This window comes from Marmota marmota, unplaced genomic scaffold (assembly GCF_001458135.2).
Source record: "Marmota marmota marmota unplaced genomic scaffold, marMar, whole genome shotgun sequence".
NCBI lineage: Eukaryota > Metazoa > Chordata > Mammalia > Rodentia > Sciuridae > Marmota > Marmota marmota.
Window position 1 is genome coordinate 1,351,439 of NW_025999927.1, and position 14,186 is coordinate 1,365,624.

Sequence of the window (14,186 nt, forward strand, 5' to 3'; positions counted from 1 at the left end):
ACATGGTCGCTGCTCTCCCGCGTCGGCCACCCGCAACCTCCACCACTGGCCGCCGCCGGGCCCCACCCGACCCGAGCCGAGCCTTGCAGCCAAGAGAGCGGACGGGGGCGAGCCGAGGGCGCCTGCGCCGAGCCCAGCGCCCCGCATTGCGCCTGCGCGGGAGCCAAGCGATGCACACTGCGCCTGTGCTGACCGAGCGCAGACGGCGCGCCTGCGCGGACGAGCCATTGCGGAAGCGAGACGCGGCCGGGAGCAGTTGGGGGGATTGGGCGTGGCGGGTGGCGTGTGGTCCCGGTGCGCCGTAAGGGCGATACCGCGCCTCCGAAAGTCTTCCTGTGTCCTAGCCCGGGGATCCCGTGCGTGCGTGCGTGCGGCGGTGCGCGGCTTTCGGTCGCCAAGCCCCAGGTCTTGGCCCGGCGTCCTTGTGGGCCTGCGCTCGCGCCTCGGCCCGCCTTGAGTTCTCGCGAGACCGGCGCGCGCGCGTCCGATCCGGCTTCGTCGAGCGGACGGCGTCCTGGCGGCAAGCAGTGCGATGGACGAGGACCTGGTGGTGGCGCTGCGGCTGCAGGAAGAGTGGGACGCGCGGGTCGCGCAGCGCGCAGCGGCCCGGGAGCCGCCGTCGTTGGTGGACGCGTTCTGGGAGCTGGCGGACCCCACCCCGGACCTGCAGGCCCTGTTCGTGCAGTTCAACGACCGCTTCTTCTGGGGCCGGCTGGAGGCTGTGGAGGTCAAGTGGAGCGTGCGCATGACGCTGTGAGTGTCCGCGCCGTCGCGAACGGCCCTCGGGGCTGTCGTTGACTCCCCGCCGCCCTGATACCCGGGATGGCGGACTCAGGGGCCTTGGGGAGGACGCCCCGACCCCAGCGACCTCCCCTACACACGCGGGTCCCAGGGACCCTCGGGATAGATGCCCCGATCCCAGCGCCCCCCAATATATGCGATCCTAAGGGCCTTCGGGATGGACGCCCCGACCTCAGCGCCCCCCTCACGCGGGTCCCAGGGGCATTCGGGATGGACGCCCCGACCCCAGCCCCACACACACGCGGGTCCCAGGGGCCTTTGGGATGAACGCCCTGACCCCAGCGCCCCTCTACCTCCACAGGGGCCTTCAGGATGGATGCCCCGACCCCAGCGCCACCCCCCTACACATGCGNCGCCACGGATCCCAGGGGCCCTCGGCTTGGACCCCCTGACCCCAGTCCACCCGGCCCCAACCCACTCCACCCAACCCACTCTGTACTACCGCCTTCCCCACAATCTGTGGGTTAAGGTGAGGGCAGCCACTACTGCCCACTGACTGACCGTCAAGATTTAGCTCCTAAGAGCGTGCATAATCAAGAAAGCCCTCTGCAGTAGGTTCTCTTAGTGTGAACTGCCCATGGTGGTAAGGTTTGCCCTTCCAGCTCTTCCCCTTTCTTTTGTGTGTTTGGTAAATGTAACTTGTGTTGTGGTGATTGCTTTCCAGGTGTGCTGGGATTTGCATCTATGAAGGGAGGGGTGGAATGTGCTCCATCCGTCTCAGTGAACCCCTTTTAAAGCTGAGACCAAGAAAGGATCTTGTAGAGGTATTCTTTACATAAGCTGATTCTTAATTTCTTAATTTACAGTATTTATCATAGGTTTAGTCTGCTGTGAAAAAAATTACTCTTTGCTCAGTACAAACTCATAAATTTTGGAGCAAATAATTTGAAATATTTTTATAGTGCTTCATAGTTAAGTAAGGTTGTCAGATGTCTTATCCCACTTGATCTTTACAACAGTCCAGTTTATGTTCAATGTGCGTTATCTTTGTTTTTACATAAAAGAAAATTAGGGGTTAGAGAGATTAAATTATATATTTAGAAGCAGAGAATAACAAGATTCAGTTCTTCTTGTTGGTTCTCCTGTTTGACCATCATGCTACTACCCTCTAGTAATACCTGGCTGAGCTGGCCACACTACTGTCCTGGGGGCACATTCATATGTGGAGTAGTGGTTATTCCTTGTGACACAGTGGACCAGAAACAACTCTCAAGTTTACTTTAGGTTGGGTTTAGTAAATGCCTGAAATTTCCCAGAATGCACCTAGTATGATTTGTCCTCCCCCAGTTGCCGCTTGAAAAATCTGTACAAACAGCACAGGGATGCTAGAGGTTGTCTGCATGGGATGGGAAATAGATTAAAACATCCTTGGACTTGTGGGGGATGGATTTTTGTGTGTGTGTGGTACAGAGGCTTGAACTCGGGCATTCCACCACATCCCCAGCCCTGTTTTGTACTTTAATTTAGAGACAGGGTCTCCCTGAGTCGCTAGTGCCTCACGGTTGCTGAGGCTGGCTTTGAACTGGAGATTCTCCTGCCTCAGCCTCCCAAGCTGCTGGGATTCAGGTGTCTGCTGCTGCACCTGGCTGCCATGGGATTTTTAAGGACAATAAAAAGATAACAGGTTTCACAAAATGACTGTTCTTATACACATAATAGTGGTTAAATGGCAAATTTTACATTTTTATACCACAGTTTAAAGACATGTAAATAGCTACTAAATATAAAATGATATGATAAAAATATTTGGTTAATGAAAAAGAAAAGGAATGAAGAAGCCAGCTCACGTGACATGAGAAATGGCCATGAGTGCCGCATCAGTTACACTGCATGTCAGTGGCTTTAGTGCTCCTGTTGAGACACTGTGATGTACTAGATTAGAAACAATATGCTTTCAGAAAGGGCATGCACATGTTAAATTTAGAGGAAAGGAGAAGCTTCGTGTCATTCCAACAGTTAACAATATAAAGCTACCATTGGCTAGCTGGGTATGGTGGTGCATACCTCTAATCCCAGCAGCTCAGGAGGCTGAGGCAAGAGGATCTCAAGTTTGAGGCCAGCCTCAGTAAGTTAGTGAGACCGTTTTAAAATAAAAAATAGGGCTAGAGATGTAGCTCAGAGGTTGAGTACCCCTGGGTTCAATCCCTGGTACAAAAAAGAAAAGAAAGCAAGCTACCATGGCTATATTAGACCAAAAATTTCAAGGAAATAAAATTTACTAGGAAAAATATGGGACATTTTATAACAGAATAACATTAGACAAAAATACATAATGACTCTAAAAGTGATAACATAACTTTGAAGTATGTGGAGCATAAATTGGCAGAAGCTAAATAAATAAGTCTATAATCACAGTTGCAGACATTAACCAGCCTGCTCTTAGTGACTCGATGAATAAGTAGAAAAAGTACAACTGAAATAAAAAAAAAAGAAGAAGTTGAACACGAATAACAAGTCACCCCTCCAGGCGCCCTCGCGAAGTCGCTGCTGGGTGCCTGTCAGCAGTGGATGAGAGGAGAGGAAGTGTGTTGTGAAGGCATGGGTGAGCATTGCCATGGGCAGGAAGTCTCAGTGTCAGACCAGGCAAGGATGGGAGGGAGACTCTGGTTTGTGCTGAGTGTAATTAACTGTAGCAAATGGGGGTCAAGAAAAGGCTCATAAATATGAAGTTCAATATGACCACTTGCTACTCCCACCACCTTTTGCATGCCGCATTTGAGGAGCTCCTTGGTAGCAGTTGCCACAGCCCTGCAAAATTAGCACCCACCCCTTTAGGAATGAGAAGCAGATTGCAGCCTGTCCAGCTCTCATGCCTACTAAAGGACAGATCCTTGCTTTAGGCTCCAGTTTCCCTGACCCTGAACCTCTGTCCCTGATGCTACTCTGCCTATCACTGTTGCCCTTAGCTATTGCTCCTGCCAGTTGAGCCCTAAAGGACCAGCTGAACTTTTTGACAAATAGAGACAAAAGAGAAGCTTACTCTTGGCAGGAGGAGTGGGAATGATGTGAACAAAGGCGGCAGAAAATGTGTGGCAGTGTCTGGACTAGAAGTAGGGGCCGTGAACCAGATTGGGCAGTAAATGAAACAGGTGTGCTGTCCAGAGCTTGAACCTGGCCTCAACATGAAGGTAGAGGTGTTCAGAAGTGCCATGGGTCCCCCTCAAGATGTGAGTTGAATTGGAAATCTCAAAATTTCTCTTTTGTGAGTGTGGGTATTTATCATTACTTTAGAATATTGAGAAACTTTTGAAATGTTGTGTGGCTTTTTTGAGTTTGAGTCTTCTGAATAGAGTGGCATTTACTTGAAAAATACCGTTCCTCTTTTAAGAAGTACAGTTGATAACTATAAGGGGGTATATTCATAATGACCATGCAGGGGTTGTAGCTCAGTGATAGAGCGCTTGCCTAGCACTTGCCTAGCATGTGTGAGGCACTGGGTTCAATTCTCAGCACCACATATAAATAAATAAAGGCCCATCAACAACTAAAGAAAAAAAGTATTTTAAAAAAAGACTAAGATTCATTAATGCCAGTTTTGTTCTTCTGTTAGGAATTCTTCATCTTCTTTCTTTGTCTTTTTCTTTTTTGCTGTGCTTGAGATTGAACCCAGGGCCCCACTTATGCAAGGCAAGATAAATCCTCAGTCCTGGAAAATCTTTTTTATTAAAAAAAATTGAGGATTATGGAAAATTCATGCTTTTGAACAAAAAGCTCCAGCAACTTTTAAGTGCATTTGTAATTTTGCACATAAACTGCTCTCTTGGTGAGGAGTGAGCAATAGCTTTTACTGTTTGTCTTAAAATTTTACTTGATTTGAAATCATAAAACAAGCTACATATAGAGAAATCTTGTCTATGCCTGTCCTTCTCTATCCTTAACTGTCCACCTACTATTTTTAGTTTCTTATTGTCTCATTTTTCTGTTTTACAACTGTTTGTGTCTTTTATTCCCCTTTTCTATCTTACAAAGTGTGAGAATGCTGTGTGCACCCTGCTGTGCTCGGTCTTTTCTGCTAGAGCAATGCACTCTAATCTTCTCCAGATCCTTTGCTGGATCTTCCCCACTCTCTTCATGTTGCACAGAACTCCCTCTTGTGGCTGTGTACTCAGCCAGGCTGCCACTTCTGCACTCCTGAATCATGTCTGATCTTCTGCCTTTGTACACAGTGCTGAGTGGCACCCCAACAGAGCCATTCCTGCTGGTTTAGGTATTGCTGGTATGTAAAGGCCAAACGCACTTGTGGTTTTGCCCAGTACCATCAGATCCCTCCCTTTGGGGTTGTACCATTCTGCACTTCGTCAGCAGTATACAGAAGTGTTTATTTTCCCTGAGCTCCACCAACAGTCGAGAGGAGTTTCACCAATCTTGAAGCAAGAAATAGCATCCTAATGTAGTATGAATTTGCACTTCTCTTTTTATAAATGAGATTGAGCATTTTTTAAAATGTTTTTAGGTCATTTATACTTCCTATCAGAATTTTAAAGGTTTTCATGTAGTTGAATTCATGGATCTTTTCTTCAGGATTTTGGTATGTACTTTAAAAGGACAGGCAGACCTTTGGGAACATATGAAAGTTCTGTGAGTTTGTACGTAAGAAGTTAAGACCTCAGTCAGGGGCTGGGGATGTGGCTCAAGTGGTAGCACGCTCGCCTGGCGTGCGTGCGGCCTGGGTTCGATCCTCAGCACCACATACAAACAAAGATGTTGTGTCCGCCTAAAACTAAAATAAATAAATAAGTAAATATTTAAAAAAAAAAAAAAAAGACCTCAGTTAGAGTAAGAAAATGCATTTTTATTTTCAGAGGTGCTATGACAAATTAATTGTTTTCCATTTCAGACTCTCTTGCATGAAATGATACATGCCTATTTGTTTGTCACGAATAATGATAAAGACCGGGAAGGACACGGTCCAGAGTTTTGTAAACATATGCATCGTATCAACAGCCTGACTGGAGCCAATATAACGGTATACAAAGCTATATACTTTTAGTGGTTTTTTTATTCAATAACTCCTGGGATTTAATTAAAAAGAGAGAACGAGGTAGAAGTAAGTGGTATCTCTGAGGATTTCAGCAGTGGACAAGGGGCCTGCAGTAGCTGATGGGCTTGTATAGGCCCACACAGTAGAGTGACCGTGGCCTCTGACCACCTGCTGTAACCATTTAGGCAGTCAGTGAGGCTGCAGGACCTCTTCTCTGAACTCTCACTCATGAGGATCTTGACTTTATTCCTCATAACAGTCTCTTCCCTGAGTCCATCCTGTATTCGGCCACTTCTATGCCCCTTTTGAGTCTCATCTCTGCACAGTTTTGTAGGAGGTAGGGTCAGACGCCTGGGTTCAGATCCTGCCTGGCTATCCCATGCTTATCTGTGTGCCTGCCTGATTCTTCTCTGCCTCACATCACTCACGTGCCAGTGGGGGTCATGGCGACACCTTGCTGTTGTATCATGGGGAGGAGAGAGGATCACAAGAAGGCACAGATGAAGAGCATAGGCCTGGCCTGAGCAATGGTAAGGTCAGTGTGTCAGGCCTCCCTGGTCTTTGTTCTGCTTCCTTCCTCTGCATACTGGATGGTTTTTACTCGTCTCTGTGCACATGTGACAAGTGTGTATAGATGGTTTCTGAAACATTAGTTTTTGTAGAGGTGTTTTTGTGGTTTTGGTTTTTTCCAAAACTTTTTTTCTAATGTCAGATTAATCTTTTAGTTCAGAAAGCATTAAATTAACTGCTGTTTCCCATTTTTTTTTAAAGAGAGAGTGAGAGAGAGAATTTTTTAATATTTATTTTTTAATTATCGGCGGACACAACATCTTTGTTTGTATGTGGTGCTGAGGATCGAACCCGGGCCGCACGCATGCCAGGCAAGCGCACTACCGCTTGAGCCACATCCCCAGCCCTGCTGTTTCCCATTAAAATAGACTTTTAAAAATATTTTTTGGCTGGGTGTGATAGTACCTGCCTGTAATCCCAGCAGTTCCGGAGGTTGAGGCAGGAGGATCATGAGTTCAAAGCCAGCCTCAGCAAAAGGGAGGCACTAAGCAACTCAGTGAGACCTGTCTCTAAATAAAATACAAATAAGGGCTGGGGATGTGGCTCTGAGTTCCATCCCCTGTACCAAAAAAAAAAAAATTGTAGGTGGACAACATATTTATTTATTTTTATGTGGTGCAAAGGATTTAACCCAGTACCTCACATGTGTTAGGCAAGTGCTCTGCCACTGAGCTATAGCCCCAGCCCTAAGATGGACTTTTGAAAAGAAACTAAATATAGGAGCTTGTCTTTTCAAAAATAGAACTTCTCAAAAATCTCTGGGGAAAGGAAAGTTAAGAGAAAAAAGAAAGACTGCTTCTATAGGAATTTCCTTGAAATTACCAGTTGGCTTTCTGAGTGGTGACAGTGCTCTCTGCCCAGGTGTACCACACCTTCCACGATGAGGTAGATGAGTATCGGCGACACTGGTGGCGCTGCAATGGGCCCTGTCAGCACAGACAGCCATATTTTGGCTATGTCAGACGCGCGACCAACAGGGCACCCTCTGCTCATGACTTCTGGTGGGCTGAGCACCAGAAAACCTGTGGAGGCACCTACATCAAGATCAAGGAGCCAGAGAACTACTCAAAAAAAGGCAAAGGCAAGGCAAAGCCAGGAAAGCAGCCAGCGCCAGCCGTGGAGAATGCAGGTACTTTTATGAAACCCCCTCTGCCCCACGCTGCAGCCCACAGGCCTGTACACGATAAGCCAGGGTTGTTTCTCCTGGAGAAGCTTTCAAGTATGCACTGAGGGGAAACTCCCGCTGTCCAAGAAATGGTGGTAGGAAAACATGCTTTGCTCTACATGGAAGTGAGTGAAAGTAGAATAGTGTCCACTGACGATGCTGGAGGGTAGAGTCTTTTTTCCTGTCTTGAGTCAGCACTGAGTTGTTAGGAAACAGAAAGCAAAAAGATTGTCAAAGTTAAGTCCTGATCACACCCCTGTGGTCAGTTGGGTTCTGTCAGGTCACTTCTGACGTGGGTGTGATCCTTGGAGAGGATGGGAAAGGAACCTGACGTGTTGGCTGTACTTCACCCTGAAGACATGCCCTGTTCTGAAAGCTCTTGCTGAAGTTAGGCTCCTTCCCTTGGGAAATTACCTAGGAGGACAAGCTGTGGAAGGGTTTGTGTGAGGGCCGGTGTCTCCTCCTCTGATTGGAAGGAAACATACAAGGTAGCATGCCTTCCCTTCTGGAGCCCAACAGAGAGGAAACCAAGTTCTTTGCAAGGTGAGTGTTCCTCGGTTGTTGTTCTGTAGCATGATGGGGTTCTGTAAAGAAAAGTTTGTTTATCCTCTTTGTTTTCTCGATAGCAGAGCTCTGGATTATTCTTTTCCCATGAGTAGGTAATTATTACTACATGGTACTAAGTTGGAATGAAATATTTCTTTATTTTGAGACTCATCCATTAGTTTGGTGTTTAGTACTGCATTAATGTTGAGAAAAATCTGTGTTTTCTTTACAGATAAGACCAGGAGAGGTGAGGCACAGCCGTTGGTCCCTTTCAGTGGGAAAGGCTATGTTCTTGGAAAGACAAGCAGTTCACCTGTGCCTGAGAAAGCCATTACCTCGCATGCCGTCAATGAGACCAAAGATGTTTTTAATCAAGGCCATTCAGCAAACACCCTAAGGTCTGATTCCAGCATTGAGGTGAAATTTGAACAGAATGGTTTAAGTAAAAAATCATCTCATCTGGTCTCCCCTGTTGTCAGTACCAGTACCAGTCACCAAAGCATCCTGAGCAGCTACTTTCCCAGGGTCTCAGTTGCCAACCAGAAGGCTTTCAGAAGTGGCAGTGGATCTCCAACAGCAAGTGGGACCATTGGCAACATCACTAAACACTCTGTCTCTTCTGGCTCTCAGAGAAGGGTTCCAGCTTCTAAGATGCCCCTGAGAAATTCCTCCAGAGCAAAGACATCAGCATCTGCAGCTGCAGCCCGGGGTGGGGGTGGGTCCCAAGAGAGATCCCCAAGCAAACGGCCCAGGCTGGAAGACAAAACTGTTCTTGACAACTTTTTTATCAAGAAAGAGCAAATACAGAGTGGTGGCAGTGATGTGAAGAGTAGTTCACTCCCCGCAGTTGCAAGTCAGAGTTCCAGCAGCTGCTGTAGTCAGAGCCAGTTGGTCAGCTGTCCAGTTTGTCAGGATGAAGTTCTGGAGTCGCAGATTAATGAGCATTTGGACTGGTGCCTTGAAGGTGATGGCATCAGAGTCAGCTTCTGAGAAGCTTCTGGAAAGGCGATGAGTCTCATTTGTTGCTTGTGACCTCAGGGACCACTGCCAGCCGTTGGGGGATCTGGGTGACACCAGGCCTGTGGTTAGCACAGTGTTCTGCTGTTTTACTCTAGGTGGAGGTCTAGAGCTGGGCTCAGGAGCTCATGCCTGTAGTCCCACTACTCAGAGAGCTGAGGTGGAAGGTAGCTGTGAGCTTATGAGTTTGAGACCAATCTGGGTAATGTGGAGAGACTACCGTCTCAAAAAAAATGTTTACATCTTAAGGTGCTGGGTTTACTCCTGCCTTTCCTACACTGTGGCCCATAGTTTGTTCTACCTATGCAGTTTTAGATATTTTTGTTCTTTCTTGAAGGCTTTAAAAGCTATTAATATTAATCTTTATTTATATGTTCTTCTCAAAATACATGTCTCAGGAATGCTGTTGGGTTTTGGTTAAAACTCACTTCCATAGCACCAGATGTGCCAAAACCTGGATGACGTAAAAGTACGGAGTTGAGTCATTGTAGGGCACTCAAGTTTGGGGTTTTTATCTTTTTAAAAACAACAGGATATAAATTTTTGATATTTTAAAGAATCTATCTGTTCCACCTTTACTAAAAGGTAGCAGATTTTTTGGTTAGATAAGGAATATTATAAAATAAGTTTATTTTGGAATATTACGAGTAATAGCTTCTAGTTTTATAGGACAGATTTTATATTGAGTTTAGCTTCTCAGAATTTAGTAAAGGGAGTGGCTAAACTCAGGCTGGGCAGTAGCTGGCCCATTTGGATACCAGTGTTTAGAACCATCATAACAAAAAGGGTGCCATTGGTGCACTTGGTTTGTTCCTTTTGCAGAGGCTCTCTTCCTGTTCCTGCTGTGGCGCAGACAGCTTCTGTATCAGTTGCATTGTCTCGCAGGGTACCTCTGCTGTCAGCATTCCCTTGGCCTCGGAGGTTCACTTTTCTTGGTTCTGAACTCTGGTGGTGTGATTTGTTCCTGGTCAGGTGCAGGAGTCTTACGGGCCAACCCAAGTAACGTTTACATGGAATTCATCAGTTCACCATTCCCATCACCACCAGAGGCTGCTTCTCGTGGTACCACCTGCTCCCCGGACAGCACCCACCACCTTCACTGTCCCCAAAAGTCACCACTGTTTCCATCTAAGGTTAGCTCAGCCTGTTTCTGAAATTGATGAAGAAGAGGTGGTGTTGCTGTGTGTAGAGCTCCTCCTCACTGCCCCCATGTGGTGTGCAGGTTTCCATCCACTCCAGCATTAGTAGGATTCTCAGTTTGGAGCCATTGTGAATGTTGCTGCTGAGCACACTCCTGCTCCGCCCAGTGTGCACATGGGGAAGGGCCTGTGGGGTCACGTGGTTCTGGGGAACACTGTTGGGGTGCACTCCTCCAGCAGTGCAGGAAAGCTCTTAACTGGTCTTGGCCTGCCCAAGTGTTCATATGTCTTAAAGCGTGAAGTTAATCACTATTTAATAAATATTTATAAATGGCTGCTGGAGTCTGTGTTGCTGAACACGTGCTGTTGGGCTTTCATCAGTTTAGCAGGTTATATGCAATAAGACACTTTGTGAGCAAAACTGCTCAATGTTCTGAGGCTGTGAGCTGAAGAATGGAGTTGATGTCTTTAATGAGCTGACAGCCTCCTTGGGGATGCAGACTGGCAGAGTAGTCTTGACATCTTTTGGTAAGTGCTGTGACAGGTTCTGCCCAGTGTGGTGGGAACAGTGAGCATGACGCAGGACTTGTCCTGAAGCAAATAATTCCTAAGTGGAACCTGGGTCAACCTGGAGGTTAAAGGGTGGGAGGGGCCTGTACAGGCATGGAAACAGATTAGCAGGGCTTTCTGGGGACTGCAAACTTTGGGTTGCAGCTGTGATAGGAGGGAGGGGCAAAGTGGTGGGAGAAAGAGCAGATCTAGCTCCAAGTTGCCAGGGCAGCGACTCTGCTTCTCACATCATCCTGTGGTTGTGGTCTTGACCAGGTGGGCTTGGAGAGGCCATGCCTCAGCTAGGGACAGGCTAAGAAGCCTGGGTGGAGGAAGGCAGAGGCAAGAAGGGGTCAGGACAGTGAGGCTCATGTTGGGTCAGTGGCAGGGCCTGGGATGACAGGAGTACCTGCTTGGCTCCTTTAGAATGACGCAGTTGGCCTGAGGTCAAGCCTGCACTCCCAGCTGTGTGAATACTGGAGGAAATGAGCACCCTCAGAGGTGGCTCCCCAGATCTGAGTCCCTCAGAGCCGAGTCACTCTCCGTTTCTCATTTTTCTCTTTCTAAAGCAAACTTGTGGTCTCACTAACCGAGCAAGTGATTCTGGCTCAGCCTCACAGAGGGAAGACAGGGTGTTTTATTTCTACAAAAACTGGGTGTTTTTAAGTCAGTATCTCACAATGTTCAGCTACATAACTTCAGAAACGTTGGCCTGTTTTTGTAGACTGTAAATGCACACCCTAACTGAAAATTCTAAGCTGGGTGGGAAAATACAATAACAAAATACAAAAACATCATTCTGTCCTATTGTCCCAAAGCTTTATTTTTAAAAAAAAAATTTTTGTTATACATGGGCACAGTATCTTTATTTTGCTTATTTTTATGTGGTGCTGAGGATGGAGCCCAGTGCCTCACATGTGCAAGGCAAGCACTCTTGTCACTGAGCCACAATCCTAGCCCCCAAAGCTTTATTTTTTTTTTCAAAGTGTATAGAATTTTTAAAGAAATCAGAATGTTTCAAAGTAAAATCGGTGTACCTTCCTACAAGACACCTGCACCTGTGACTCCTGCGGGTGGTGGACGTGGTATGTGAATCTGGTCTTGGTCTCAACATTTTTACCTTTCTGAGCCAACTGTAGTTGTTGAGCATCAGCATAGCCACCAGACAAACTGGAACTCTTCATATAGCAATGACTGTAGAGCCGGAAAGGATAGGACATGGAAATCTGCTTTATCTTCACATCTCTAGAAGCAGACAGTAAAAGTCCTGGGGATAGTAAAAGCTCCCCAGGGGATGAGCATTGTGTGACTAGAGCCCAGCACTGCTGCAGGGCAGAAGCCAGCCCAGTGCTAACCTAGCTAAGATGACCCTCCTACTGAGTCCCTCCTACTGAACACTGGGGTGGTGGTACTCTCCTGGTCATCTGCTTTATCTTCACATCTCTAAAAGCAGATAGTAAAAGTCTTGAGCTCCCCAGGGGGTAAGCATTGTGTGACTAGAGCCCAGCATGCTGCAGGGCAGAAGCTAGCCCAGTGCTAATATAGCCAAGACAACCCTCCTTCTGAACACAGGGTGGTGGTACTCTCCGCAGGTCACATTTCTGAAAAACCAACAGCAAAGTGAAGCCCAAACCACCTAAGAAATCTGTGAGGTCGGGACAGAAGGAAATGACCAGGGCCTCAAGTCCTGTGAGGGGAGCAGAGGACCCCTCCACAGGCACTTCCTCTCCACACTCACTTTTCACCTGTCACTGAACACTAGCATCACAGTCTTGAAGAAAGCAATGGGGTCCCAATACTGTGAGCCAGAGTGCTCCCGACGAGGTGGGCCTGCATGGTCCATGAGCTGCAGTCCTTTTCCTCTGACCAGGCCTGAGGCTTGTTGCTCTGGCCCACCCACATAGTCCCAAAGAGTCCTGGATGTCAAGTACCTCCTTCACCCTTTCCTCAGAGCAACAGGTGCCTGTTAGGTCCCTAGTGTTAGTGAATGAGGGTCTCAAGTTCCAAGGTTATCCCTTTGCACAAAGCATGCTGATGAATGCTATGTGTATCTCCATACCTTGCTAAGAGTGAAAGTCTAGGTGCACTTAGGAAATGCCAAGAACAAACCACTCCAGATTATAAGCATACCGTGCACACTAACTACATAAAAAATCTGTACTTACAATCAAGCGTGGTTTTTTAGATTCCATTCCAGATAGATTTCCTTTATGTGTATACCTTTAAAACAAGAAATATAAATTTGTGTGCACACATGTACATACATACAAACATAGATAAGTGATTTCATTTATAAAGTAAGATGGCCTTGTGCTGACTTGAGTTGCAGTTTTTACTCCCAGTATTTACACAGACCCCCTGGTATCAGCCCTGCGGATGGCATCCAGCCTTGCCTTGACAGAACCTGCCAGGCTGCCCTGTGCATAGGTCATCCAAGTTTCATGAGTGCAATGCTGCCCCAGGGAGGAGGCTCAGCACATGACGTGTGTCATTCTATTTTCCAATCCTTCCAATCTATCGTTGGCTGCTTGCTTTTCAGTGTCATTCATTACATTTTCAGTTGGATCTATTCCTCTGGCATCTTGTAGCTTCCTCTTACTTGAGATAATTCTGTCTTCAATTTTTTTGCTGACTTAAATCAACTCTTTGTTTCCTGGCTTCCCAAGAGTTTCTTTTTCTTCTTTTGGTCCTTTTTTTTTTTTTTTTTTTTTTTTTTGAGATGGGGTCTGGCCATGTTGACCAGGCTGGTCTCAAATGATCCTCCTGCCTCAGCCTCCTGAGGTGCTGGGAGTGCAGGCATGAACCACTGCTAGGCTTGAATTTCTCTCTTCAAGAGTTAACTTGAGTTTATCTCAGTGTTCACCAGCCATGAACATCATCTTCTTTTCTTCTTAGTCCTCCTCCTGCTCATTTTGGAAGCCCACTCTTCCTCCACTTGCAGCAATAGCTGCAGTTCTCCACAGGGCTTGGGGTGAGGTCCCCCTCATGGCAGGGCCAGGTGCAGTGCCCAGAGATGGTGCTCTTTGGGTGAGGGAAGAGCTGGAGGTGGAGCCTCTCAGACTATCCCCCTCCCATATGCCATCTTCTGCACAATCTTCTCCAACCTGTGAACTCCAAACCCCTACCTCTCAAGCCCAAGGGGCCAGTACACTCACTTTGGGATCTGACTTACCAGGACTTCTGTCACCTGCAGGGTGTGCCTGACCTGGTGTGTCCCAGATACGGCCACAGCCACTGAGCGGCCCTCCTTGACTATCTCTGCCGGTGTTTTCCTCTGCCTTACAGGTGTTGTGTAGTGCTGGCCTTGTGCATGACAGGAGGCGCTGACATGGAGCCAACTGGGCTGACAGAGGTGGGACATGTGACAACTGGACTGCAGAGGTGGGACAAGATACACTGGGCTGAGAGAACAAGGGAG

General features: G+C 47.2%; 1 protein-coding gene across 2 annotated transcripts; it reads left to right on the forward strand.

Annotated features, from left to right (window-relative positions):
* Positions 1 to 6: 6 nt before the first annotated feature.
* Sprtn (SprT-like N-terminal domain) lies at positions 7 to 10,554 on the forward strand. Of its 2 annotated transcripts, XM_048800367.1 has the most exons (6): positions 7 to 753; positions 1,466 to 1,565; positions 5,639 to 5,767; positions 7,214 to 7,481; positions 7,936 to 8,060; positions 8,296 to 8,422. In XM_048800367.1, the coding sequence occupies exons 1-5, from the start codon at positions 533 to 535 to the stop codon at positions 7,962 to 7,964; spliced, it is 747 nt and encodes a 248-aa protein (XP_048656324.1). In that variant the 5' UTR covers positions 7 to 532; the 3' UTR covers positions 7,965 to 8,060; positions 8,296 to 8,422. The 2 variants fall into 2 exon arrangements, with proteins under 2 accessions (XP_048656324.1, XP_015359812.1); XM_015504326.2 differs by lacking the exon at positions 7,936 to 8,060 and having other exon boundaries at positions 16 to 753; positions 8,296 to 10,554.
* Positions 10,555 to 14,186: the final 3,632 nt, after the last annotated feature.